The following is a 27,059-nucleotide window of genomic DNA, read 5'->3' on the forward strand; positions in this document are numbered from 1 at the left end:
TGTAGAGCAGTGGTAGTGTTGGCGTTTTAAATGCTGTATTCCCCCCCACCCCTCTCCCGGTTGACAGCTGGCCTTCCCCCCCGCGTACGTCCAAACAGCAGCACACCGTGGTGCAGCTAGAGGTCAGTTCCCGCCGATGACAGCGCTCTCGAGGGTACCATGTTTCTGAGGAAAGGGTCGTGAGCGAGAAACTTCCCTCTCACTGAGATCCCTCCCTGCCCAGGGGACAGTGCGCTCAGCTGGGAGCTAGAAGACCTGAGTTCTGTTCTGACATCTCTCGACTGGCGTTTGTGTATCTGCACGTGAGAGCCCTTAGCGCTCAGCTGTGCGTGGAGCCTTGCCTAGAAGGCTGCAGGTGGTGGTATCCCCCATTGTACATGTAAGCCAACTGAGAGGTTGGACGAGTAAACCAGGGGTAAGGAGCTGGTATTACCTCTGTATAGTGCGTTGGTGAAACCATCACTGGAATCCCAGTTTGGTCTCCACACGTCAGAAGGGACTTTGAACATTGGAGAGAGGTCAGAAGAGAGCTACAAGAATGATTCAAGGTCTGGAAAACCTGCCTAATGGTGAGATCCTGACGGAGCTCGATCGGTTTAGTTTATCCAAGAGAAGTGAAGCGGCGACTTGCTGGTGGTTTGTATGTAACCACGTGGGGAGGAGATTTGTGATGGCTGGGGGCTCTTTAGCAGACATAGAGAAAACCTATCCAGTCGTTGAGAGCTGAAACTGGACAGAAATCAGATACCCATTTTGGGAGTGAGGGAGCTTCACCTGGGCAGCTTTCCCAGGGTTCTCCATCTCTGGGCTCTTTAAATCAAGGCTAGATGTCGTTCTAAGAGACCTGGTCTAGCTTAGCCACCACTTACTGTGCAGGAGTCGCTGGGCGAGAGTCTTCAGTCTGTGTTCTGGAGGTCAGACTAGATGATCATCGTGGTCTCTTCTAGCCTTGCTTCTGTGACATGCACCCTGTGTGGAGAGGGGCAGGGAGAAGCCAGGTGTGCCCCGTGCTGGGCAGTCTCCAGCGATATACTCTGCTCCCTTTGTGCTCCTTAGTGGAATGAAGGGAGAAGAACAGGACAGAGAAACTGGCGATACAGTCTTGTGCTTGTGGTCTCTGGGGTGGAGAGCTAGACCTGCTGGGGTTGAAAGACTGGCACCCCTTACAGCCCAGCCTTCATTTTCCCACTTCACAGCTGATGTTTGCTCCCAGAATGCTTTGGATGCTGAATTCGGTATGTATGAGATGAGAACTAGGAGTGGGCTGGCTGGAAAGCAGATTCCGGGTTTGTGAAATGCCTGCAGGAATCAGTCCTGTCTACATCGGAGATGTCAAACGCAGGAGAAAAGGCAGGATATTTTCCCTCCACTGGAAGTTTATTTGAGGGGTGGGCCACAAAACAGAAACATTTCTGCAAGCCAAAGGTAGCCGACAGCACTCCCCGTGAGACAGGGCAGACGTGCTGTTGCCTTACATTTGAACACGGAATGCCGACGCCATCCAGTGACTGGACAGGAGTAATGGCTAGAAGTATTTCTCCTGGGCTCTCTTCCAATCCAGTGCCGTACATAGCACCGTTCTGAATTCCCTTATACACACCAGACCCGATCCTGCAGTCCTTCCTCAGGCAAAACGCCCAGGGTGCTTTGCTGGCACTTTGCTGGAATAAGGACAGCTGCTTCGGGCCCACCAGCAGCAGCATTTGGTACAAAGTTCAGGGGGAATCCGGGGCTGTTGGCTCATCAGGACACTCAGAGCTTTCTCCTGTCTTTAGTGCACTGTGCATATGCATTTCTGGGGCCAGAATGAGTGTCTTCATGGGTCCCCTTTTAGTGACAAATGTTGCCATCTCCTCCTTTTTGTTTCTGGGTGGTTAACTCTGGGTTTTAAAACCTTCTTTACAACGCAGTGTTGCTTTGCAGCACTAATACAAATACTAACTTGGGCTGTGGATTCTCCATCCCTGGCAATGTTTAAATCGGGGTTGGGTGTTTGCCTACAAGACCTGCTCTAGTAGAAACAGGAGTTAATTCAGAGCAGTCCTATGGCCTGGGCGATACAGGCGGTCAGACTAGATGATCACAACGGTCCCTTCTGGCCTTGGGATATCTGATTCTGTAACTCCCCATTACTCTTTGTAACCACCTCCAGTAAGCAATGAAACAAGTACTTGTTGTGCCCCTGCCCAGCCTGAAATGTCGACGGGCCTCACCGAATGCATAGGGGTTTTGTTCTCAATTATTCAAGTTTCTTCCCCTCTCTGGTCTTGCGCAGGGGACCCCAGCTGTGTCGCGGCTCCCGGAACCTCCCCCGGTCACTTCTCCCCCCACCGCTGGGGAGACAGTAGAGAAAGTAAGCGTGGACTCTCAGCTGCAAACTGAGCAAACCAAAGAGGAAGGACCACAGCAAATTTCTACAGGAGGTAAAACTAGCATTTGCCCCTTTGCCACCCAGCCTGCAGAGATGTTAAGCAAGGGCAACATCCGCAAATGACCTGGAGCGGGTAGAAACTAGAAATGCCTCAATCTTGATCAGCTGGCTTGAGATAGGCGAGTGGAGCCACCTTTTCCTGTGGCATCCCCGAAGCAGGGGTCCTCTGGGGGGCATGTGTTCGACATGCCAGTAGCTAGATCCATGCAAAGTGGTGGGGTTGGCTGAAGCTGTGAGCTCCCTCCATGTCTCCATCTGGTTGTTCAGGGGGGCACGAGAGCAGGTCTGGGGGGGCTGTCCTACCCAGCACCTCTCAGATACATCAGGCTGAGCCTTCTGGGAGGGACTTCTCGCATGGCCTGCCTGCCTTCTCTGTTGTTCTGCTACCAGCAGGGGTGGGGCTGACGCAGGGATCTTAGCTTCCCCCTCTTGGGAGTCTGTGGGGAAGCCCTAACTTTGCGCTTGTGACATCACATGTGGCGTTTCCTCCGTTTCGCTTTCTGAGGCCCACATCTTTGAACACATAGGAGCCATTGACAGTTGGTGAAGTTGTGCCTAACTCCCTTTGGAAAATGGGACCTAGGCTCCTAAATCAGTTAGGCCCAGATTTGGAAGGCTGTTTAGTTGTTGCTGTGCGCAGCATTGCAAGGCCTAAGTCCTTTGTCTAGAAAGATGGAGAGATGAACAGCCCGGGGAAGGGGGTCCCACACCAGAACTCCCTGGCCGTTCTGCCATCAGGCACTGGGGGCAGCAGCTAGCATATGCGCTGACTTCATGGGTGCTCTGGGGCTGGAGCACCCACAGGAAAAAATAGTGGGTGCTTAGTACCCACCAGCAGCCCCCTTATCAGTGCCTCTCACCTGCCGCGGGCATGCAGGAGGTGCGGGGAGGGAGCTGAGCGAGGGCAGGGCATGCTCAGGGGAGGAGGCGGAACAGGGCGGGGTGGGGGCTGCGGGAAGAGGTGGAGTGGGGGTGGGGGCTGGGGCAAAGCGGTGGTCAAGCATGCTCCAGGAAAGGACAAAGTCAGCGCCTGTGGGGAAGTGTCAGAGAGTCCCAGATTGCCCAGCCCGCACACCCAGGGGTCCTCAGCACAACTCGCTGTGTGTGGTGTGGCTGTCTCACACCCCAGCCCCGCCCGAGCAGAGCGATCAGCGCTGTCCAGCAGGGCCCTGCGTCCTCGCCTGTAACTGCACGTGGCTCTTCATTCCAGCCACGGTTGGTTCAAAAGGTGAAAAAGGGGCCCCGGGAGAGAAAGGTGAACGTGGCCCAAAAGGGGACTCCGGAACCGGCGGGGTTCTAGCAGCCGGCGGCACCAAAGGCGACAAGGTCAGTGATGATACTTGGTGCTTCTCTAGCAGCTTCATCCTCATGGGCTCCAAAGCACATTTCAAACCGCCCCTCACCACAGCTCCTGCCTGCAGACACACCAGCGCACTCACGCCTTCCTCCTGCCTCAGTGGAGAGTCCCTGGAGCCGCTGGCCTGCCGAGCACCCCCCGTGTGCAGTGCAGCAGTGGGGCTCAGCGGGGAACAGAGCAGAGAGCCGGTCATGTCCGTATCCAGTCCCTGGCTGTGCCGCAGACTGGGCACCGCTGGCGAGGATCGGGGAGTGAGGGAAAGGGAGATGACAGTAAGGAAGAGCCAAGGAAGAAGGCTATGACCTGGGACAAAGAGCGAAGGCGTGCGGAGGGGCTTGTCAGGCACAGCTGAGCCGTTCCCCCCTCCTGCAGCTAGTGATGGTGTGAGGCGCTCCACACCATCCGCCCATGCCAGGGCCTCAGAGCAGGCAGCAGTCCTGCCCTGCTTCTGTGCTGACTGCAGGCCGGCTCCCCCCGCTCCCCGTGAGAGGCTCTCCTCTCGAGCAGAGCAGCCCAGCCCTGCAAACACTCGCTCTGGGCAAATCCCAGCGGCTCCCACGAGCGCGTCCCCCGTGTTTAGGGAAGCAGTGTGTGCGCAGAGTCTGTCCCATGCATTGCCAGATGAGCATGAGGAGAGCAGCTCTGCCTGGTGCCGACAGCCTCCAGCACCCACTGATGTCAGCAGGGTGGCCGGAGCACTCCCCACCAGGCTGGATCAAGCCCCTGGCGAAAGACTCCTTGGGGGCAGCTGTGCGCGTGGGGGCTGAGCCGACGTTCCTACCTCTCCTAGGGGTGGTAATGTCCAGGCTCCAGCAGACTGAACTCCCCTGTACAGCGCTGCTCCGTGGAGCCGCACTGGGAAGCACCTGGTTCGGCTCTAGCAGTGTGTGCGCTGAGTGTGCTGTCGGGGGAGCATGTGCCATGACTTGCCAGGGGCAAACGAGCACGGCTGTCAGATGCAATGATGTTTTGCTCTTTTATTCTGCAGGGAGAAAAAGGAGACCTGGGCGTTAAGGTGAGCACGGGGTGTTGTATAGAAGGGGGGGTTACAGGCAGGGTGCCCATGAGCTGTACTCTCCCTGGCTGGCGTTCTCACTGGGTGTCAGCTCAGGCCCGTGGCATGGCCTTCGGCTGTGCTGCCCATGTGTCAGCGAGAGGCACTGCTCCCTAGCTGCGGGGACTGACTAGACAAGTCTTGTTTCTTGTGGGGCCTGGGGGTGCGTGGTGCTGGCTTCCCGGGTTCAGCGTGTCAGGAAGCCAGGCCCAGGTTCGCACAGGAATCCACTGGCTCTAGTTTGCTTGGCTGGTGCCAGTGCTGAGTCGGACCCTCGGAGGCAATCGCCCAGGATCAAATCCCAGGGGCCTTGCTCAGTTCTCATGCTTCCCTCACTCCCCTGGCCTGGCATCTTCGCCTCCCACAAATGTGCGTGTTGCGCGAGTCCCTGTGAGACCGGCTGGTAGGCAGCCCAGGCCACGGCAGGAGAGGGAGAGGGAGCATACACTGATGGCCGCTCGGGTGCGACAGGACCTGGGAGAGGAAAGCTGGGAGTGACACCAGAGCCAGGCAGAGCACCTGTCTTTCCACAGCGGGTATCTGGCATGCTGCTGTCTCACAACAGACACGCTACCCAAGCTCAGAGCTCATAACCCTCCCCGGGCATTCAGGAGCAGACGAATCGCTGGCTTGGCGTGGCCCGTGGCAGTATCCGACACCATGGTGGTGGTGGTGGGCATTGTCTCAGTAACAGGACCTGCTATGTACCAGGCCCCTTCCTGGCATGTCCTACTCCAAGGAGCCCTCAGGCCAAGAACAGAGGCTGGGGCAGGGAAATCAGCCAGTTCAGCCTCTGTGTGGAAGGTGGTGGAGGGCGGGCTGGGAGCACTGGACTCCACTGTTATCGGCTGCATGTCCCAAGCTCGTGTGTGTGCAGCCAGAGCCAAGCCAGGAAGGGGGGAGGTTTAGAAAAGTTAGATGCCTGCAAGTCACCCGGGCCTGATGAAATGCATCCTAGAATACTCAAGGAGCTAATAGAGGAGGTATCTGAGCCTCTAGCTATTATCTTTGGAAAGTCATGGGAGACGGGAGAGATTCCAGAAGACTGGAAAAGGGCAAATATAGTGCCCATCTATAAAAAGGGAAATAAAAACAACCCAGGAAACTACAGACCAGTTAGTTTAACTTCTGTGCCAGGGAAGATAATGGAGCAAGTAATTAAGGAAATCATCTGCAAACACTTGGAAGGTGGTAAGGTGATAGGGAACAGCCAGCATGGATTTGTGAAGAACAAATCATGTCAAACCAATCTGATAGCTTTCTTTGATAGGATAACGAGCCTTGTGGATAAGGGTGAAGCGGTGGATGTGGTATACCTAGACTTTAGTAAGGCATTTGATACGGTCTCGCATGATATTCTTATCGATAAACTAGGCAAATACAAATTAGATGGGGCTACTATAAGGTGGGTGCATAACTGGCTGGATAACCGTACTCGGAGAGTTGTTATTAATGGTTCCCAATCCTGCTGGAAAGGCGTAACGAGTGGGGTACCGCAGGGGTCTGTTTTGGGACCGGCTCTGTTCATAGACTCATAGACTTTAAGGTCAGAAGGGACCATTATGATCATCTGGTCTGACCCCCTGCATGCTGCAGGTCACAAAACCGTCCCTACCCCTTCTCTGGACTCTGCTGTTGAAGTCCCCAATCCTGTTTTTAGTGACTTCAATCGGCAGAGACCCTCCTGCTGGTGATCCCTGCCCCATGCTGCGGAGGAAGGTGAAAAACCTCCAGAGGCTCAGCCAATCTACCCTGGAGGAAAATTCCTTCCCGACCCCAAATATGGCGATCAGTAAGACCCCGAGCATGTAGGCAAGAGTCTCTAGCCTGACCCTTGTTGGCCATTATGCTATTTACCCACCATTGCTTGGTTTTCCTTGGCTACTATGTTTTACCATTAAACCATTCCCTCCATAAATTTATCTAACTTAATCTTAAAACCAGACAGGTCCGTCACCCCCACCGTTTCCCTCAGTCCATCCCTCTGATTCCTGTTCCACTGATCTTGAGACAAAGGTAGTCATTTAGGGAAGACAATGCATAGTCTGGGAAGCAATTCCAGACTAATGCCTTTGTTTAGGGCCCAAAACCGGAGATCTCAGTCATTAAGTGCAAAAGCTCCAAAGGCCTAGGCTATATAAATGTCCTTTCAAACCTAACTCTGCTCTGAGACATGACTAGTTAAAACAGTACTACTTATTCAACATTTCTGTTCATTACTTATTCAGAAAAAATAACTTTATTTCAGTGACAAAATCATTTTTTCACTACTAGCATTCTTTGCTATTATTAACACAGGGATTTAGATCATTTTATTCATCATCACAGGAAATACACTCCCATGCCAACATTCTCTTGAAGTGGGAGCAAGATTCAGTTCTGCCTTGCGTATCATCAGCAGAACAGTTAACTAAGGGCTTGTCTACATGGGAACTTACTCCAAAATAGCTATTCCTGATTAATTCCACATGGACATTCCTATTCCAGAACCAGAGTGCCTTATTCCAATTTAGCTTAATCCACTTCAAGCACTCTTATTCCAAAATAAAAACGTCCACACATGAAGCCAATCAGGAACAGTGAAACTGCTTTAAATTCACACCCTACCTTATTCCGGATTAATTTTCACATGTAGACAACCCCTACATTCCAATTGCAGAGACAAAATCTGTCCTAAATTATACTTATGTAACACCTCACTGTAAATTGAACATGTTTGACAAGGAAACAGTGAACAAGCAGAATGTCAAAGGGCCTCTTTTCCCTCTCTCCTTCTTCACAGCAGAACTGCATTTTGAGAATGTTAGAAATATCACCAGCAATCATCTGCTCTGTTGTCCTGATCCATTGCTCACTGAAATCAACGGAAAAACTTCCACTGGCTCCAGTGGGTATTGAATCAGGCCTGAATCAAGGGCTGAACTATTGTTATTTCTAAATACCAGCCCTTTTAGAGGGTGTGATATATTATGGCAAACTGATTAAATATTAAAACTCTCAATATGCATCATAAAATATCCAACAGAAACCTACATAATTTCAGTTTACAATACTTTTAATTAACAATAGAACAATGATTTACTATCAGATGCTTAATTGAGAATATGTTCAATATCTTCATCAACGACTTAGATACTGGCATAGAAAGTACGCTTATTAAGTTTGCGGATGATACCAAACTGGGAGGGATTGCAACTGCTTTGGAGGACAGGGTCATAATTCAAAATGATCTGGACAAATTGGAGAAATGGTCTGTGTTAAACAGGATGAAGTTTAACAAAGACAAATGCAAAGTGCTCCACTTAGGAAGGAAAAATCAATTTCACACATACAGAATGGGAAAAGACTGTCTAGGAAGGAGTACGGCAGAAAGGGATCTAGGGGTTATAGTGGACCACAAGCTAAATATGAGTCAACAGTGTGATGCTGTTGCAAAAAAAGCAAACATGATTCTGGGATGCATTAACAGGTGTGTGGTGAGCAAGACACGAGAAGTCATTCTTCTGCTCTACTCTGCTCTGGTTAGGCCTCAGCTGGAGTATTGTGTCCAGTTCTGGGCGCCGCATTTTAAAAAAGATGTGGAGAAATTGGAAAGGGTCCAAAGAAGAGCAACAAGAATGATTAAAGGTCTTGAGAACATGACCTATGAAGGAAGGTTGAAAGAACTGGGTTTGTTTAGTTTGGAAAAGAGAAGACTGAGAGGGGACATGATAGCAGTTTTCAGGTATCTGAGGTCTGGTCTATACTACCCGCCTGAATCGGCGGGTAGAAATCGACCTCTCGGGGATCGATTTATCGCGTCCCGTTGGGACGCGACAATCGATCCCCGAATCGGCGCTCTAACTCCACCAGCAGAGGTGGTAGTAAGCGCCGCCGACAAAAAGCGGCAGAAGTCGATTTTGCCGCCGTCCTCACAACGGGGTAAGTCGGCTGCGATACGTCGAATTCAGCTACGCTATTCACGTAGCTGAATTTGCGTATCTTAAATCGACTCCCCCCTGTAGTGTAGATGTACCCTAAAAGGGTGTCATAAGGAGGAGGGAGAGAACTTGTTCACCTTAGCCTCTAAGGATAGAACCAGAAACAATGGGTTTAAACTGCAGCAAGGGAGGTCTAGGTTGGACATTAGGAAAAAGTTCCTAACTGTCAGGGTGGTTAAACACTGGAACAAATTGCCTAGGGAGGTTGTGGAATCTCCGTCTCTGGAGATATTTAAGAGTAGGTTAGATAAATGTCTATCAGGGATGGTCTAGACAGTATTTGGTCCTGCCATGCGGGCAGGGGACTGGACTCGATGACCTCTCGAGGTCCCTTCCAGTCCTATAATCTATGAATCTATGAATAAGCCAGGGAAGAGGCGAGTCGTTCCTTCTCCATGTGGGACTGGCTGAGGGAACTAGGTGGGCATTTTGTATCGCCCCTTGGGCCCATGCTGGCCCCAGCCAGCTCTGCGAGGCCAAAGCCTGGCATTTCCAGGGCACAGCATCAGTGCAGAGCGAGGGAGCAAGGAACCCTGGGGATCCCGGCCGCAGGCAGTGCCCAGGCCAGGTCGGGGAGTGCAACTGGTGGCTCATGGTTTCCCCTTTCATCCCCAGGGAAGTGCAGGATTTGGGTATCCCGGCTCTAAGGGGCAGAAAGGGGAGCCAGGTGCCCAGGGATCTCCCGGACCTGCTGGCCCGCCTGGGCCCCCTGGCTCTACAGTGCAGCGCCTGGACGGCTCTGTGGTGGAGCAAGTCACCGGGCCTCCAGGACCAAGAGGTCCCCCAGGGCCGCCCGGGGAAGATGGCCTCCCTGGCAAGGACGGCGAGCCTGTGAGTAAACCCTCTACCCAAGCAAGCTCAGGGAGCAGGCTGGGGGCTGCTGGGCTCTCTCTGGGATGGGGGCAGCAAATGCCCTCCTGCCCCAGGAGATGCCAGCGGAATGCTATCAGGACCTTGCTATGTTGGCTGCAGAGAGCTCCCTCTGTCCAGCTAGGGCCCTGTCACGCTCTTCGTCAGCCCTCTCCACACACCCTGTCCCTTTGCATCCTATGCAGGCTATGGGCTGGGTCCCGCTGCATTGCATCTGTCCCCTACTGCCCCAAGGCTCTGCTGCCCAGGACCCTACCTTCCCCCCACTGCCACCTGCTCTGTCCTTCACTCTGTCTCCATCTCCTCTCCCTCTCCACCGGTCCCACCTGAATGAAATTAGAAAGCTCCCCTTTCTCCTTACCACTCTGTGTCCACCGGCTGCCCCCTGCCTCTGCCTGTCTCCTTGCTGCCCTTTCTTGCCTTCCTCCTTGCTCCAGGCCGGCACTTCCCACCACCCCAGTTTCCTGTGTGCCACCTGCCAGAGCTGCTGGGGCCAGCACAGGCCCAGCCACTCTTGGCTGTTCGGTCCTGGAGCGGGGGGTGATCTCGGGGTGCTCATCCTCCCTCCCAGATGTGCTGTGGGGAGAAAAGGGGCTTTGGCACGTTCTGAACTGGAGGGAGGCTGCCGAGCCGGAGCAAAATGCGGCAGTAGCCACAGACGCCCGGCAGAGTAGGCCAATGCCAGCACCTGGCTGGTGCTGCTGAAATCCTACTAAAGCCCCCAGGGTGCTGGGTGAGGGAGAATGGGGAGTACTCTGAGGAGCCAGGGGGCAGTGCAGCCGGCAAATGCATCCCCCAGGGCGTGCCTGGGCGGTGAATATCTGTCTCATTAACACCTCTCCATCTCTGTTGACTCTAGGGTGATCCTGGTGAAGATGGGAAACCTGTAAGTGTCCCCGTTTGCTTCCCCCACGCCCTGCCAGTGTGCTGGTGTCAGCGTGTGCCACCTGCAGACACTCATGTGACTGGCCACCCGGGATTGGCTGAATCATTACCATATAGTGCATGCTTCCTAGTGCTCCATGCCAACGCACAGTCCCTCTCACACGCTCCAGAACACGTCCGGCACCCCCAGCAGCATGCCTAGCTGCAGGCATAGCAGGGTGTTAAAGGAACACTGCTTAGAATGCACCTGTGAAAAAGGCTAGTGTTCTGGGGCGGATTCACAGGAGTGTCATGTGTCAGACATGGGGGGTAATGTCCCAGTCTGCTCGGCACTGGCAAGGCCTCAGCTGAAGTCCTGGGTCCAGGTCTGGGTGCCACGTGTCAGGAAAGCTGTGGGCAGATTGGAGAGAGACCAGAGCACAGCAACAAAAATGAGAAAAGGGTTGGAAAACCTGACCCGTGAGGAAAGCTTAAAGAACTGGGCATGTTCAGTCTTGAGAAGAGAAGACGGAGGGGGGGCCTGAGAACAGACTTCAAATACGTGAAGGGCTGTTACAAAAAGGACAGTGGTCAATGGTTCTCCAGGGCCACTGAAGGTAGGACAAAAAGTACTGGGCTGAATCTGCAGCAAGGGAGATATAGCTAGAAAGTTTTTCCTAGTATCTAACTGAGGGTAGCTCAGCTCTGGACCAGGCTTGCAAGGGGGACCGTGGGATCCCCATCACTGGAGGTTTTGAAGAACAGGCTGGACAAACACCTGCATGGGATGATCTAGGAGATTTTCTTGTCCCTGTCTCAGCTCAGGGGGCTGGACTAGATGGCCTCTTGAGGTCCCTTCCAGCCCCGCATTGGTGACAGAGAACTGCCCCCAGTTTACCCCTGGGATGCAGTCAGCCCTTGGCTCTGGCTCCCCATCAGTCTCTTGGTTTCCCTTTGCAGGGTGACGTTGGGCCCCAGGGATTCCCTGGAACTCCCGGAGAGCCTGGCCTCAAGGGGCAGAAGGTGAGTTCCTGGCACACGGGCTGAGTGGCAGCATGGAGGCAGGGTCTAACTGGTTCTCTCTGGCCCCAGGCAAGCCATCTCTGGAACCGCTCTGTTTTGTTTGGCTAATGTGCAGTGGAGTAACATAGAACCCATGTTACAACCTTTGTCGTCTCTTCTGTGTGCTTAGGGTGAGCCCGGAGTCGGCGCAAGAGGTCCCCCTGGACTGCCCGGACCGCCTGGGACACCAGGTCTCTCTTCCAAACAGGACAAGCTGGTACGTTCCTGGGGGCCTGTGGATGGCCCAGACCTGGCATGTGGCATTGGGTCCGAGGACCTGGTGCTGACCCTCCTGCTGAGGAGCACAGAGATCCTGGCTCATGCCATGGCACTGAGCAGCTGGCAGAGCTGGCACTTGCTGCGAAGTTAGTACGGCCGTAAAACGGAGCAGCTCCACTCTGCAGTGTGACGGGTGCTCACAGCTAGAGCTGGCCAGAGTTATCCCTATGCAACGCTTTATTGGTGGGAAATGCCGATCCCATGAAATCAAACCTTCCACCAGAACTTACCAGTTCCATCGATTTTCAGTGAAAAGTTATGAGTTTATTCCTTTCAATGAGGTCAAAACCTTTTGTTTCAATCTTAGATAATAGAAACATTTTGCCTATTCTGTCATGTCCTTGTCTAATAGGTCCTGTCATTTATTTTATTTATTTTATTTTATTTTTATACTATTTTGTTATACCAATTGCAGTAGGAAATTACCAGTTGGAATACCAGTTACAATAAGAGTGGAGTAAACAAAGGATCATTTACCAAACCAATTATTACCAGTTGGAATACCAATTCCAAAACCAATCACCAATTTATAAAATAAAAGTCTATTATATTGTCATTTATAATATAATATAAACGTCATGTCATGTTATATCATATAACAGTCAAAACGTTTCACTTTTGTAATATATTACAAATGATTCTATACTCTAGTAGAAAAGTTGTCAATAAACTTGAAATGAAACGTTTTGATTAAATGTCATTTCAGCTTTTCCTAAATGAAATTTTTGAATTGTGTTCCATGAGAGATTTTGAAATGTCGACAGATGCTCCGCGCTGCCGGAGAAAGCAGGCCGGGTCCCGTACGCGGATGCCGCGCTCCGCGCTGCCGGAGAAAGCAGGCCAGGTCCCGTACGCGGATGCCGCGCTCCGCGCTGCCGGAGAAAGCAGGCCGGGTCCCGTACGCGGATGCCGCGCTCCGCGCTGCCGGAGAAAGCAGGCCGGGTCCCGTACGCGGATGCCGCGCTCCGCGCTGCCGGAGAAAGCAGGCCGGGTCCCGTACGCGGATGCCGCGCTCCGCGCTGCCGGAGAAAGCAGGCCGGGTCCCGTATGCGGATGCTGCGCTCTGCGCTGCCGGAGAAAGCAGGCCGGGTCCCGTACGCGGATGCTGCGCTCCGCGCTGCCGGAGAAAGCAGGCCGGGTCCCGTACGCGGATGCCATGCGCAGAGGCCAGGCCAAGGTCTGGGCACCTCCTCAGCCCCACTCAGGCTTTACTGTGAGTGGGTTCGTGCAGCGCCTGAGCCTTGTGCTGTGGGGAGTGTCTGCCCTCTGTAGTCAGACTGCCCTGTTTTTTGTGGCTGGTGTGGATAGGAAACTGCTCTTCCCCACGTTCAGCCTGACTCCCTTGGCCTCTCCGGAGGCGCTTTCTGCTAGTTCAGGAGCAGGGGCCTGGCTGGGGGAGAGATCCAGGCCATTGAACCTTTCGCTCCCCAGCCCCACAGAAGTGGGCCGAGTCCCTGCTGGCAATGCGTGCTGGCTCCCCTGCTCCATGGAAACAAGAGAGTCACGTCTGTGCCCGTGTACTTCTCTTCCAGACGTTCATCGACATGGAAGGCTCTGGGTTTGGAGGCGATCTGGAAAGCTTCCGGGTGAGTGGTGAAGTGCAGGGAAGGGGGCTGCTACAGCTGTGTCTTTAAGGCGTCATTTGCTTGGCCCTGGTGTTGGGCAGCATTCTACAGACTGCCATGGCAAGTGGCAGCAGGCATGGCCTGCCGAGGGACTCCCAGCCCGTGTCTGGAGATGGCATTGCAGGCGCACGAGAATGTGGGCCCATGTGCCGCCAAACATCCTTTACTCTTTTTCAGGGCCCCCGAGGCCCACCAGGACCCCCCGGGCCTCCTGGGGTGCCTGGCCTGCCAGGAGAGCCAGGAAGATTTGGGATGAACAGCACTGAGCTGCCAGGACCCCCCGGCCTCCCCGGCCTGCCAGGCAGAGATGGTGTCCCCGGAGCCCAAGGCCCACCAGTAAGTGTGGCGGGGGGCGTGTGCTGGGAATGGCGACGTGTTCCAGGGTTGTTCTGGGGCTTGCCGGTGTTAAGGGCAGTGCCCCAACATTTCCCATGGCAGGGCCAACGCCAGGGTCTTTGGGCCTGGCTCTGGCCGGAGGTGCTGGAGCATGGGGGGTGCTTCTCGTTGGAATTTGGGATGTACGGATGCCTGGTGCACATGAACAGCAGCCATACTCAGGCTCTGCCTTTGGCTTGGGTGGTCAGAGGATGGAGGCTGGGGGGGAGATAGAGTGGATGGAGACACCCGAGGAAAAGTGTTAGCTCTAAAAGTGAGTGACGGGCTGGAGCATGGCTGGGAAGGAGCCCGGTGGGGGTGACGGCCCGTCCCCGGGCTGGGGTGTGGCTGGCGAGTAGCCCGGTGGGGGTGACGGCCCGTCCCCGGGCTGGGGTGTGGCTGGCGAGGAGCCTGGTGGGGGTGACGGCCCGTCCCCGGGCTGGAGTGTGGCTGGCGAGGAGCCCGGTGGAGGTGACAGCCCATCCCCAGGCTGGGGTGCAGCTGGCCATGAATCAGACATGGGTGATGGCCAGTCCCCGGGCTGGGGCGTGGCTGGCGAGAAGCCTGGCGGGGGTGGCCATGTACTACTGAGGGCAGCTGGGCCTTTTCATCTGACATGTAAAGAGTTAATGCAATAAACCAGCATGAAAATGCCAGTTCTGAAATGTTTCCTCCAACTGAGATTAACTCTCTAACTTTGCAGGGTCCTCCGGGTTCTCCAGGAAAAAGTGGGTTGGCCGGCCAGCCTGGGCTTCGAGGAGAACGGGTACGTGCCCCCTCTTCACGTGCCCTTGGCTAGAACCACAGAGTCTTTGCAGTAACTCGCTGGCTAGGGGCAGGCGAGAGCCTGGGGGTAGCTCTGTCCTGCCTGGAGTCAGAACGAGTACCCCTTTGCCTTGGGCAGTGAAAAGTATGGGATAGATCACACCTGCGGCTGGGGGCAGGCCAGTGCATGCAGTCTGGGAGCTGACTGCTGCTGTGCGGGCTTGCTCTGCGTTTGTGCAGCACCTAGCACGAAGGGATCCAGGGCCATGCATGGGCTTCTAGGCGCTAGAATAGCACACATCATACAGCATCGTAAGAAATCCCAGTTCAGGAGCAAGCCCGGCCCAAAGCAGGGATCGGTGGCAAAGTGCTGGAGGGAACTTGCATGCTGCTGGTGTGCTGAGCGAATGGAAGGGGCAGGACAGGAGGCACAGCAGGAAATGCAGCTATCAGGGGGTGGAAAATAAAGCAGCCCACGCCCCACTCATACGCCCCCAGTTCAGTTGGCATCTGCCCTGCCCAGCACGCCCGCAGCTGATGGCAGCCTGGTGCTAGCCACTGACTCGGGCTGCCATTGGTCCCCGCAGGCTGAGTTCCTGCCCACAGAGTGCAAACCTGCAGCTGTTAAGCCACTTTACCCCAGACCCCCGTTTCCGAGCCGGGTGCAGCAGGGTACCCCGGCACATAGTCACGGCTGATTCGGGACTATGGACGGTGCCGCTGCTCCCAACGTCCCCTCGTGGGCAGTGTGGGATATGCAGCTGCTGCGTGGAGCAGGTGTGAGGCAGCTGTGCAAGCCTGCTGCAGTCCTTCACGGCGTGCCACATCTTCACTGTCCTGGCTGGAGTCTCTGCACTCGCCACCCGCCCTGCAGGACCCTTTGTGCTCCACACACGCTGTGTACCAGGGAGCCAGCGCCCCCAGAAATCAGGGACCGCACCTGGGTTAACTGTGGTAGCTTTCTTGGTGGGGGAAGCTGTTCTGGTCGCTCTTGCGGCTGTCCTGGGTCCCCAGGATCGGATCTTGTGCGGGGCTGTGGTAGCTCTGCTGGCGGAAGCGTACCCAGACTTGTAGCTAAGGCCACGTGAGGTAATACTGTATCCCCAGCTGTGCATTGAGAAAAGATTCCTAAGTAGTGTGTGACCAGGTAACCCACCACGACTTCCAGGTTACACAGTCCCCCCAGCTGTCCTAGTGTGCCACTGGACCGGGCAGCTCCCCCTCTCCCTGGCCTGCCGCACTCTGACCATTCACTCTTCCTTCCCTTCTTGTTCCCAGGGGGACCCAGGAGACCTAGGCCTCCCCGGAGCTCCTGGACCCAAGGTACAGTAACCGCCCGTCCCCGGCTCTGAGATTACACTACCCTCTGCCTCTTGTAGTGCAGGTGCCTCGGAAACCAGCACCCAGATTCCACCGGGGATCGATCTGCTCTCGTTCAGTTGTAGGCTGCACCCAGCCAGGGTGGGTGGAAGGGAGAGCTCGTGGCAGGCGTCACAGGCAGGCTTGTGACATGTGGCTAAGTTTAGGAAGAGACTGGGAAAACGTGACATGTGATGTGCTGCTCACATGTCTCCTGAGTGGTGGCCGGCAGCGTGGTACCGGGACACTGCCTGGGACCGGAGATCTTGTTGCCAGCTCTGTCACTGAATCAGTTTGTGATGTTAACCAGGTTTTAATAGTAGATAGGATAGCAATAGAAATCCGGAATCAAATCCAGGAGTTGATCCACATAAGAAGAGGTGTGCTGGCCAGCTAACGTACAGCAATTGCCATTCCTGAAACAACCATTCCCAGGTCGACTAGCAGTGCACAGAGGTTTTTGAATTGGGAATGAATACAGTGGATCGGTACCTACAGCTAGGCCATTTACCCACGACCAATTCGGTGGCTCCTTCAGTCTCCTGATTGTGGGCCCCATTCCCTGCATGTTCCCCTCTGCCCACCACTGGGGTTATGTTCTGTCCCGCTCTCCAGAGCGCACATGTAACTGATGACGATCATGTCATGATGATGTTACCTTCCCATCCCTGTCGCTGGGCTGGGTGAGGGCAGCACGTGCACACGTGTTCCTCCTGAGGGTCTGTGGGCATCAACCACAAAACCACTCAACCCCACGGAAGCTCTGGGCCAAGACAGCAATTCCCCAAAGCCCTGGAGCATGCACTGGGTCCATTGTGACTCAGTCACAGCAGTGAGACACAGAGGCTTCACGATAAACGCGGGCCTGAGTGCTAGAAAGAATCGGGACCTAGATCTTTAGTTCTCCAGGACGTGTCACCAGCTGTTGGGAGCGGGTGAGATGCATCGCTCTGCACAGGCTGGGCACAAGGCCTGGGCACCAGTCAGATGGACGCTCTTCTGGGGGGGTAGTGGGAGGGCACAGGGATCCATTGTACTAAACCTAAACTGCTAGGGCCAACGCCCAGCTGGTGCACATTGGCATCAAGCCGTGACGTTGACAGAGCTCCATTGATTTACACCAGCTAGGGCAGGAGCTGGCTCCTGGGTTTTAGTTCGTTGCTATGTCCCGGGTGGAATCTGGTGCTGACATAACAGAAGGTAGGAATTCGAACTCCTGACCCCTTTTCCCAGCAAAGAGTCGTTCTGGAACACCGTGGGGCTGTAATGGCTGCTCTGCCACCAGTGCTCGTAGGAAATGATTTCTGTTCTCTTGTCATTCTTCTCTCTGTCTCCATTCACTCTTTTCCCATCTAATCAGAGCAACCTGCCTCCTATCCCTTCCTACCTGCTAGAGCTGCTTTCTTACTACTCTACATCCCCCCCTGTGGGAGAGACCAGGCTCGAGGTAAAGGCTCCATGCACGCGTGCCGACAGCATGACTTAGACAGGCGCATGTGTCTCAGAGCTCTCGCTGTCAAAAATAGGAGAATCCTGTGGAGGAAAGTCCCTTAAATCCAGTTGCTCTGTGTGGTTCTGCATGTCAGGTTATCAATGGCAAATCTGCGCTCTTTGAGCTTGTGTTTGTAGGAGGCTGTTGCCAAAGGTTGAGTCCAATGCATCCGAACTCTGCCCAGCCATGCAGGGTCTGGCCGCCTGCCTGATGCCGGGGGCGAGTGATCGCGTGTTATCAATTATGGAATGACATTTTTTTATGCTACAAAATTGGTTGGAATTTTTTTCCATGAGATAAGTGGAAATGCCATGTGTTGTTGAACATAAAGAGCTACTGGATTGAAAGAAGTCTGGTGGCAGCCTAGGACCACAAACTAGTGAAAGACTGAGGCAAAGCAAACCCGAGAAGCATCCATCCCCTGCGTTAATTGCATGTCTGGGTTAATGGCCGGTCTCTCTAGTGTATGGTTTATGGGTACTCAGAAAGGCATTTGTTCAGTGCAAGCAGGAAAGCATTTGAAACGCTGACCTTTTCATTACTATGGTCTGAGGAGTTGTTAGTGTGTGGATAACGTAGTTCACAGTTTCTGTCGAATATTGCTCTTTCCGTGCTGTATTTTCATTCTGTATTGCCCACGGTCTGCGTGAGCCTTAACATTCTGATAGTGAGAAATATCATGCAAAGTCAAACTCCTGAGTGCAGCATCCCCTGGACTGGCTCTGTCTGACGCGAGGAAAGCATGCAGTGGGCTGGGCTAAGCCGGGGGCATGCCTCTGAGCTCCCAGGACATACAGAATTGCACTAGGAGACACAGTGCAGGGAAGAGAGATCTGCACATGTAACTTGCAGAGGGAGACTAGCCGTTCCCTTGCTTCCTTGTATGTGTGTGGAGAGGTACGCCCTTTGAGCAGCATTTCCTAAGGAAAAATGAGGTTGGTAGTTTCACATACGCACCCCGGGGGATGTTTTCCACATTGAGGAGAGCACTGGTCTTGCAATACAGTCTCTGCTCAGGAGAGAACGGGTGCTGCAGGGCAGGGGAAGGGTGCCCCCGCAGAGCGGTGAGGACGCAGGACTGCCCTCACCATACCTGGCACTAACTACAGGGCTGAGTTTCTCCCCTCCCTGAAAGGTGCGTTCACCCGGAATGTGCCTGTGTTCTAATCAAGTCTGCCAGCGTCGGCGGTTCTGGGATTGGCTGGGAAGTGCTGGTAACTGACATGGGTCTCGGGTCACTTGTTTTGTTTGTTTGAATTGCTGCTCAGTCTTGGCTTGTGCTGTGCTTTCGGCTGGGGGGGAAGAGGGAGGGAACACTCCCCTTGGCTCCAGGCTGTTAGATCCCATTGCTCTGGCGAGACAGGGCCATGTGTGTCCAGGAGCTACTCTCCCCCTGCGGGCTCTGCGACCTCAGAGCTGGGGCCATAGCCTGGCTGTGTGACAGGGTTCCTTTTGTTCCCACTTGCAGGGCAGTAAGGGCGAGATGGGGCTGGCCGGAGCCCCAGGGGAAATCGGGCTGGCAGGCCTTCCTGGACCAATGGGACCACGAGGACCACCAGGTCCCCCAGGCCCTGCTGGACCTCCTGGGCCAGGCTACGAGGCCGGATTTGTAAGTATCAGCCATGGCTGCTAAACAGATTGAAATCCTTACACTCTCTTCCTGCCATCGTTTTGCAGGGGGAGCACGTTGCCCTTGTGCTCTGGGGGCTCCTCTCGGGGAGTCCTGCAGAGAGCACGTTGCCCTTGTGTGCTGGGGGAGCCCACTTGGGGGGTCCTGCAGGGAGCGCATTGCCCGTGCCCTCTGGAGAGGCCCCACTCAGGGCATCCCACGGGTAGCACGTTACCCACACGGTCGGGGGGCCGCACTTGGGGCGTCCCGTTGGGAGCATGTTGCGCGTGTGCTCTGTGCGGGTGATGCAGGGGTCACGTTGCCTGTGTGCTCAGGGGGTCCCGTGGGGAGCGTGTTGTCCGCCCACTCTGGTGCCTGCATTGGACTGTCCATTGGGACCCTAATGGGATCCCAGCTCTTGACTGTAGGACCCCCTTTCTGAGCTGACTCGTGTGTTCCCAGCCCCCTCGCTCTGACCTGCGACCCACTTGCTGAGTGGCTTTGAGCTGGCAGGCCCTGCAGCTGTGTGGTGGGGCAGAACTCCGGTGTCCCTCCCAGTGTGTGGGGAGCCTTTCCCTTCCCACTGCTCTGGAGCAGATACGGGGAAGGGAAGGGCCTGCTTCTGGGCGTTCTAGCTGTGCAGTGATGGTGCTCCCCGGGCGGCTGCTGTTTTGCTGTCCGAGCTCGGAGGCCTGTGTGCCGTGCCCCGGGTGCCACATCCCACAGCTGGTTCGCTCTGTGAAGAAAAGGCTAAGCTCACGGCTAGGCCCTGGGCTCCCGGCTGACACCGCTCCCATTCGCTGTTTGCCTGCTGTGGTTCTGCCTTGCAAAACAGCCTGGCTCCCGTGCCTCTGCCCTTGTTTCGGCCCCGGGTGGAAGAGTGAGCCGTGTTTGCAACTCACCAGGTGTTTGTTACCCTAGGGAGACATGGAAGGCTCGGGGATGCCGTTCCTTTCTGCCGTTCCTGGAGAGCGTGGTCCCGAAGGGCCACAGGTAAGTCCCCCTGACCGTCGGTTAACCCTGTCTCTCCCTTCCGGAGGATTCTTCCACCCTGCCCAGGAAACCAGGCATTGCACAGAGTGCTAAGCAAGGAAATTAACACCACCACCCCAAGTCCATGGACTTCATGCCTGCAGCTCCAGCCTGTAGCTGCCAACCCCTGCCCGGACCCCCAGCTGGCCGGCTCGCCGGGCAGCGCCCGCCCGGACCCCCAGCAGGCCGGCTCGCCGGGCAGCGCCCGCCCGGACCCCCAGCAGGCCGGCTCGCCGGGCAGCGCCCGCCCGGACCCCCAGCTGGCCGGCTCGCCTGCCCGGACCCCCAGGCCAGCTTGTGAGGCCGGGAGTGTGAAGCCAGCAGTGGCAGGTGCTTGCAGAGTAGGGGAGGTGGGATGCTGGTAAAAGCTGTCTCCTGCTGGTGCTGGTTGGGAGTGAGTGACAGCGCCCCAGGGGCAGCGTGTGATCCTGGGGGCTCCACTGGTGTCATTTTGCAGTGAAATTATTAACAAACACCAAAGTACCCAGCGGTTCAGGGGCTTCTGAGGGGACACGTGCTCATTCGGCTCATTTGCCTGATACTGTGTTGTATTTATTCACTGTTCATACAGGGGCCACCGGGACTCCCCGGACTCAAGGTCAGGAGCCATTGGGAATCTGTTTGTACCTATCTGCCCTAGCAGGACTTGAGCTGTTCAACCCCAGCCAAGCAGTACAGTGAGACGCGTCCTCTGATGAAATGGCCAGTCCCTGGGGCTGATCCAGCCCCCATCTCTGGGCAGAGCTCTTCTTGGGGGAGTCCCCCTCCTGTGCAGAGTGGGGAACTTTCCCCGGCCCTCTGGCGTGTGTTACAGAAGACCCTTCCCTCTTCTCTAATAGGCATTGATCAGATCACGTGGGAACGCCCCAGGAGCAGGACAGAAGTCAGCGGAGAGAAAAGCAGGAGTTAGAATATTATGCTGTTGTCTCAAAAAATCTGGGCAGTGGCCTTTCTGCGTGGTCGTTCTGGCCAGCACGTGTCCGGTCCGTTCTGAGCGCTGACCGATTCGTAGTACATATTACATCGGGTATCGCTGGGCTGTTATCCAGTCGAGCGCGGCCCCGCAGTCAGTCTGCAAGGGAGACACGTGGGGAGGAATCCTGGCCCTGCTGAAGCAAAGGGAGTTTTGCCATTAAATTCCCTGGAGCCAGGATGTCCCCCCAGGACTTTTCTGTGATATTCGCTATTCCTTTGCCTCAGAGCAGAGTCGTTTATGCTGAGGCGGCGCCTCTCCCAGTGAGGAGCTGTTTTTACGCAGGGACAAAGCCCACCCCATCCCCAGGAGTGCTCTGAAAGCCTGGGCGGTTTCCAGAGGCACAAAGGGCAGGTAGGGACCTGGCTTCTGATGAGTCATTGGGAATTAGCCATCTGACTGCCCTTTGTGCCTTGAGAAATCTTTGCCTTGGAAGGAAGGACAGTGTTGGTGAGCCATGGCATGGACACATGCAGCTTGTTGCTGTCAGCCCCTTGGCCCCCCTCACATGCTTGATCCATGGGGTGGTCAATGCAACGTCTGAAACGTGCATTTCCAGCACACATTTTCCATGCTGCACGCAGGAGAGCTCCTCCTCCGTACTGATTTACTGTTCTTTACCTTCCAGGGGGACGCTGGCAGCCCTGGGCTGCCTGGCTTGCCAGGACAAAAGGTAGGATCACTTCATACAGCTTCACAAAATCTTCAACCCCTTCTTATGAATTCTAGTGAAGGGATGATGGCTCCACTGAAGGGATGATGCCCTGCCCAGTCCATGAGTAGACCGGGAGCCAATGCAAGCATTGGGCAGTACCGTGTTTTAGTGTCCAGACAGTGGGGGTGGGTTTTTTTGTGGATTCTGAATGTCAAGACCCTGAGTTCAAAGAATCTGCCTGCTGACACCTTGTCACTGTTGAGCATTTTGAAATGTGAGCCCTTGATACCAGGCCCCTCCTGACTGACAAGCCAGGTGACACATGAAACCACCTTTGTTGGATTTCAGTTATTTGTAATGAAAACATCAGAGTAGTATCTTGTTATGGAACATGGTTCGCTCCAAGGTACATATGTGATGTCTGCATTAGCAGTATACCTTGCTAGTACGTCCCTCCCCCTCACCCACCCCGAACTGAGACGTGATGATGTACATAAGAGTAGAGAGAGGAGATGGGCCGCTGCATCTAGAAACTGTGACACTGATGCTGCCTTACTTCCTGGCAGCTGGGCGTGCCCGCTCTGCACGGAGGTGGTCGCGCTGCGGAGCGCTGCTGGTTCTGCTGTTCGGGAGCGCCGGCGCTAGCAGCTCTAGACAGCCTGCTGATCCATAGATCTCAATGTTACTCAAGGCCACAGGCTCGGTTTGGTGGCGAAGGTACTCAGCCAGGTTTATTGTGAGCAAAGCACGGTCCTAGCGCCCTGTCCAATGGGTCACAGGGACACTAACACCCGAGACAAGGTAAAGGCTCAATACCATAACTGGGAATGTCCCCATGGCTGATACAAAGATGGCTCTCCTTCCACTCTCCTTGCATACATCAATACAAACAGGTTATGCTTTCTGTTCCGCATGCTTTTTGTCATTCTCCTGTACCTTGTACCTGCTGATTGAACAAAATCCATGGTCCTGTCCTCCCGTCCTTCTCTAAGGAGGGGCAGTGTGTTCCTGGACCATCTCTTGAGAACGCTGGATGTTCTTGTACCATGCTCTCTGGCAAGCTAATCCCTGGTGTGTTATAGTTCTCCTAAAACCAGGCTTACTTTGGTTCATACTGTTATCCATGCCTAGGGCTCCACACGGAAAGGGTTATATTACCTGCGACCCACGGAATACTTGCCAGGTAGCATCTTAGAGTAGTTCACGAAGGATGAGGATGTCTTGCACAATGTTCCAGGAATAGGGTACGTACATTGAAACCACCTTCACAAGGTATAGCTGCAGCGATGGTGGCATAGAATCATAAGACTGGAAGGGACCTTGAGAGGTCATCTAGTCCAGTCCCCTACAACCTCCCTAGGCAATTTATTCCAGTGCTTAACCACCCTGGCAATTAGGAAGTTTTTCCTAATAGCCAACCTAAACCTGCAATTTAAGCCCATTGCTTCCTGTCCTGTCCTCAGAGGTTAAGAAGAACAATTCTTCTCCCTCTTCCTTGTAACAACCTTTTATGTACTTGAAAACTGTTATCATGTCCCTCCTCAGTCTTCTCTTTTCCAGACTAAACAAACCCAGTTTTTTCAATCTTCCTTCATAGGTCATGTTTTCTAGACCTTTAATCATTTTTGTTGCTCTTCTCTGGACTTTCTCCAATTTGTCCACATCTTTCCTGAAATGTGGCGCCCAGAATTGGACACAATACTCCAGTTGAGGCCTAATCAGTGTGGAGTAGAGCGAAAGAATTACTTCTCGTGTCTTGCTTACAACAGTCCTGCTAATACATCCCAGAACGATGTTCACTTTTTTTGCAACAGTTGTTACACTATTAATTCCTATTTAGCTTGTGGTCCTCTATGACCCCCAGATCCCTTTCCGCAATACTCCTTCCTCGTCAGTCATTTCCCATTTTGTATGTGTGCAACTGATTGTTCCTTCCTAAATGGAGTGCTTTGCATTTGTCCTTATTGAATTCCATCCTATTTACTTCAGACCATTTCTTCAGTTTGTCCAGATCATTTTGAATTTTAGTCCTATTCTGCAAAGCGCTTGCAACCCCTCCCAGCTTGGTATCGTCCACAAGCTTTATAAGTGTACTCTCTATGTCATTATCTAAATCATTGATGAAGATATTGAACAGAACCAGACCCAAAACGGATCCCTGTGCGACCCCACTCGATATGCCCTTCCAGCATGACTGTGAATCACTGATAACTACTCTCTGGGAACCGTTTTCCCACCAGTTATGCACCCACCTTATGTAGCTCCATCTAGGTTGCATTTTCCTAATTTGTTTATGAGACAGTCATGTGAGACAGTATCAAAAGCCTTACTAAAGTCAAGATATGCCACGTCTACCGCTTCCCCCCATCCACAAGGCTTGTTACCCTGTCAAAGAAAGCTATCCAGTTAGTTTGACACAATTTGTTCTTGACAAATCCATGCTGACTGTTACTTATCACCTTATTATCTTCTAGATGTTTGCAAATTGATTGATTAATTATTTGCTCCATTATTTTTACGGGTACAGAAGTTAAGCTGACTGGTCTGTAATTCCCTGGGTTGTCCTTATTCCCTTTTTTATAGATGGGCACTATATTTGCCCTTTACCAGTCTTCTGGAATCTCCACTGTCTTCCACGACTTTTCAAAGATAATCGCTAATGGCTCCGATATCTCCTCAGTCAGCTCCTTGAGTATTCTAGGATGTATTTCATCAGGCCCTGGTGGTTTGAAGACATCTAATTTATCTAAGTAATCTTTAACTTGTTCTTTTCCTGTTTTAGCCTCTATCCTACCTCATTTTCACTGTGTTAGATGTCCAGTCACCACCAACCTTCTTGGTGAAAACCGAAACAAAGAAGTCATTAAGCACCTCTGCCATTTCCACATTTCTGTTGTTATTCTCTCCCCCCCCACACACCCCCTTGAGTAACAGACCTACCCTGTCCTTGGTCTTTCTCTTGCTTCTAATGTATTTGTAGAATGTTTTCTTCTTACCCTTTATCTCTCTAGCTATTTGATCTTGTTTTGTGCCTTGGCCTTTCTAATTTTGTCCCTACATACTTGTGGTGTTTGTTTATAAACATCCTTTGTAATTTGACCTAATTTCCACTTTTTGTAGGATTCTTTTTTGATTTTAAGATCATTGAAGATCTCCTGGGTAAGCCAGGGTGGCCTCTTGCCATACTTCCTATCTTTCCTACGCAGTGGGCTAGTTTGCTCTTGTGCCCTTAATAAAGTCTCTGAAAAACTCTCAACTGTCTTCAATTGGTTTTCCCCTTAGACTTGCTTCCCATGGGATCTTACCTACCAACTCCCTGAGTTTGCTAAAGTCTGCCTTCTTGAAATCCATTGTCTTTATTTTGCTGTTCTCCCTCCTATCATTCCTTAGAATCATGATCTCTATCATTTCATGATCAGTTGAACCCAAGCTGCCTTCCACTTTCAAATTCTCAACCAGTTCTCCCTATTTGTCAAAATCAAATCCAGTACAGCCTCTCCCCTAGTAGCTTTCTCCACCTTCTGAAACAAAAAATTGCCTCCAATACATTCCAAGAACTTGTTGACTAAGCTGTGCCTTGCTGTGTTATTTTCCCAACAGATGTCTGAGTAGTTGAAGTCCCCATCACCTGTGCTTTGGATGATTTTGTTAATTGTTTAAAAAAAGCCTCATCCACCTCTTCTTCCTGGTTAGGTGGTCTGTAGTAGACCCCTACCATGACATCTCCCTTGTTTTTTACGCCTTATATCCTTACGCAGAGACTCAACAAGTCTGTCTCCTATTTCTACTCTCAACCTCAGTCCAAGTGTATATGTTTGTAATATATAAGGCAACACCTCCTCCCTTTTTTCCCTGCCTGTCCTTCCTGAGCAAGCTGCTGTACCATTCTATACCAATATTCCAATCATGTGTATTATCCCACCAAGTCTCTGTGATGCCAACTATGTCATTGTTGTGTTTATAGACTAGCATTTCAAGTTCCTGCTTATTCCCCATACTTCTTGCATTAGTATACAGACTTCTAAGATACTGATTTAATTCCCCTCCCCCCAGTTCTCTCTTGTCTCTCCTTTATCCCTGCTATAACAGCTCCCCCCAGATTCCGAATCTTCTCCCGGGTCACCATAATTTTGACTTACCTGTTGGCTTTGGTCACCTGCCCCCTACGAACCTAGTTTAAAGCCCTCCTCACGAGGTTAGCCAGTCTGTATCCAAATATGCTCTTCCACTTCCTCGATAGGTGGACCCCAGCTCTGTTGAGCAGTCCTTCTTCCTGGAACTGCATCCCGTGGTCAAGGAAGCTGAAGCCACCCTGGCAAGACCACCTTCGCAGCCAGGCATTCACCTCCAGGATGCATCTGTGTCTGCCAGGTCCCCTACCCTTGACGGGAAGGATCGAAGAGAACATCACCTGTGCTCCCAACTCCCTCACCCATACTCCCAGAGCCCCGTAGTCACTTCTGATCTGCTGAGGGTCATACCTCGCAGTATTGTTAGTGCCCACATGGATGAGTAGCATGGGGTAATAGAGGGCTGGATGATCCTCGACAATCCCTCCATAACGTCTCGGATACGGGCTCCTGGCAGGCAGCATACTTCCCGGGATGCCATGTCAGGGCGACAGATGAGTGCCTCGTTGGGAACAGCCTGAAGCCAGAGGTGCTCAAGATTTGGGCTCTTAGCCTCCACCTGTGCAGCTGGCTGGTGGAAGACATTGCAAACATGAAAGACACCAGTGAGGCGCACATACAAGTGCTCCCTAAAGAAGAAATGAAACCCAGGATTGCTGCAGATGCACCGGACAGAGAGCCATTGAACAGGGGCGGCTCTATGTTTTTTGCCGCCCCAAGCACGGCAGTCAGGCGGCCTTTGGCGGCATGCCTGCGGGCAATCCGCTGGTCACACGGATTCGGCGGCGTTTCTGTGGGTGGTCTGCCGGTCCTGCATCTTCGGCGTACCCGCCGCCGAATTACCGCCAAAGCCGCAGGACCGGCGGACCTCCCGCAGGCATGCCGCTGAAGACTGCCTGGCTGCCGCCCTCATGGCAACCAGCACGCCACCCCCTGCGGCTTGCTGCCCCAAGCACGCGCTCGCTGTGCTGGTGCCGGGAGCCACCCCTGCCATTGAAGAAGCTAGAGCTGTGCATCGATCCCTTAGACCCCCACTAAGCACCAGGAGGCAATAATAGACATTGGTGGTAGAGTGGCACCACCATTGGTCAGTGTAGATGACACATTGTGATGGCATATGCTCCTCACACTCGTCAGGAGGGCCCAA

General features: G+C 53.5%; 1 protein-coding gene across 4 annotated transcripts in view; it reads left to right on the forward strand.

Moving 5' to 3' along the window:
• Nucleotides 1–27,059, forward strand: part of COL18A1 (collagen type XVIII alpha 1 chain) — a 251,422-nt gene that overhangs the window by 191,417 nt on the left and 32,946 nt on the right. For all 4 annotated transcript variants that reach the window (XM_054044705.1, XM_054044702.1, XM_054044703.1 and 1 more), the window contains 15 exons: nt 2,276–2,423; nt 3,642–3,757; nt 4,777–4,803; nt 9,438–9,653; nt 10,552–10,578; nt 11,517–11,579; nt 11,749–11,835; nt 13,430–13,483; nt 13,700–13,858; nt 14,601–14,663; nt 15,941–15,985; nt 18,982–19,122; nt 20,044–20,115; nt 20,726–20,752; nt 21,756–21,800. In XM_054044705.1, the coding sequence (XP_053900680.1) occupies nt 2,276–2,423; nt 3,642–3,757; nt 4,777–4,803; nt 9,438–9,653; nt 10,552–10,578; nt 11,517–11,579; nt 11,749–11,835; nt 13,430–13,483; nt 13,700–13,858; nt 14,601–14,663; nt 15,941–15,985; nt 18,982–19,122; nt 20,044–20,115; nt 20,726–20,752; nt 21,756–21,800 (1,290 nt within the window). The remainder of the gene's footprint in view (nt 1–2,275; nt 2,424–3,641; nt 3,758–4,776; nt 4,804–9,437; nt 9,654–10,551; nt 10,579–11,516; nt 11,580–11,748; nt 11,836–13,429; nt 13,484–13,699; nt 13,859–14,600; nt 14,664–15,940; nt 15,986–18,981; nt 19,123–20,043; nt 20,116–20,725; nt 20,753–21,755; nt 21,801–27,059) is intronic.

The sequence above is a fragment of the Malaclemys terrapin genome, chromosome 11, assembly GCF_027887155.1.
Source record: "Malaclemys terrapin pileata isolate rMalTer1 chromosome 11, rMalTer1.hap1, whole genome shotgun sequence".
NCBI lineage: Eukaryota > Metazoa > Chordata > Testudines > Emydidae > Malaclemys > Malaclemys terrapin.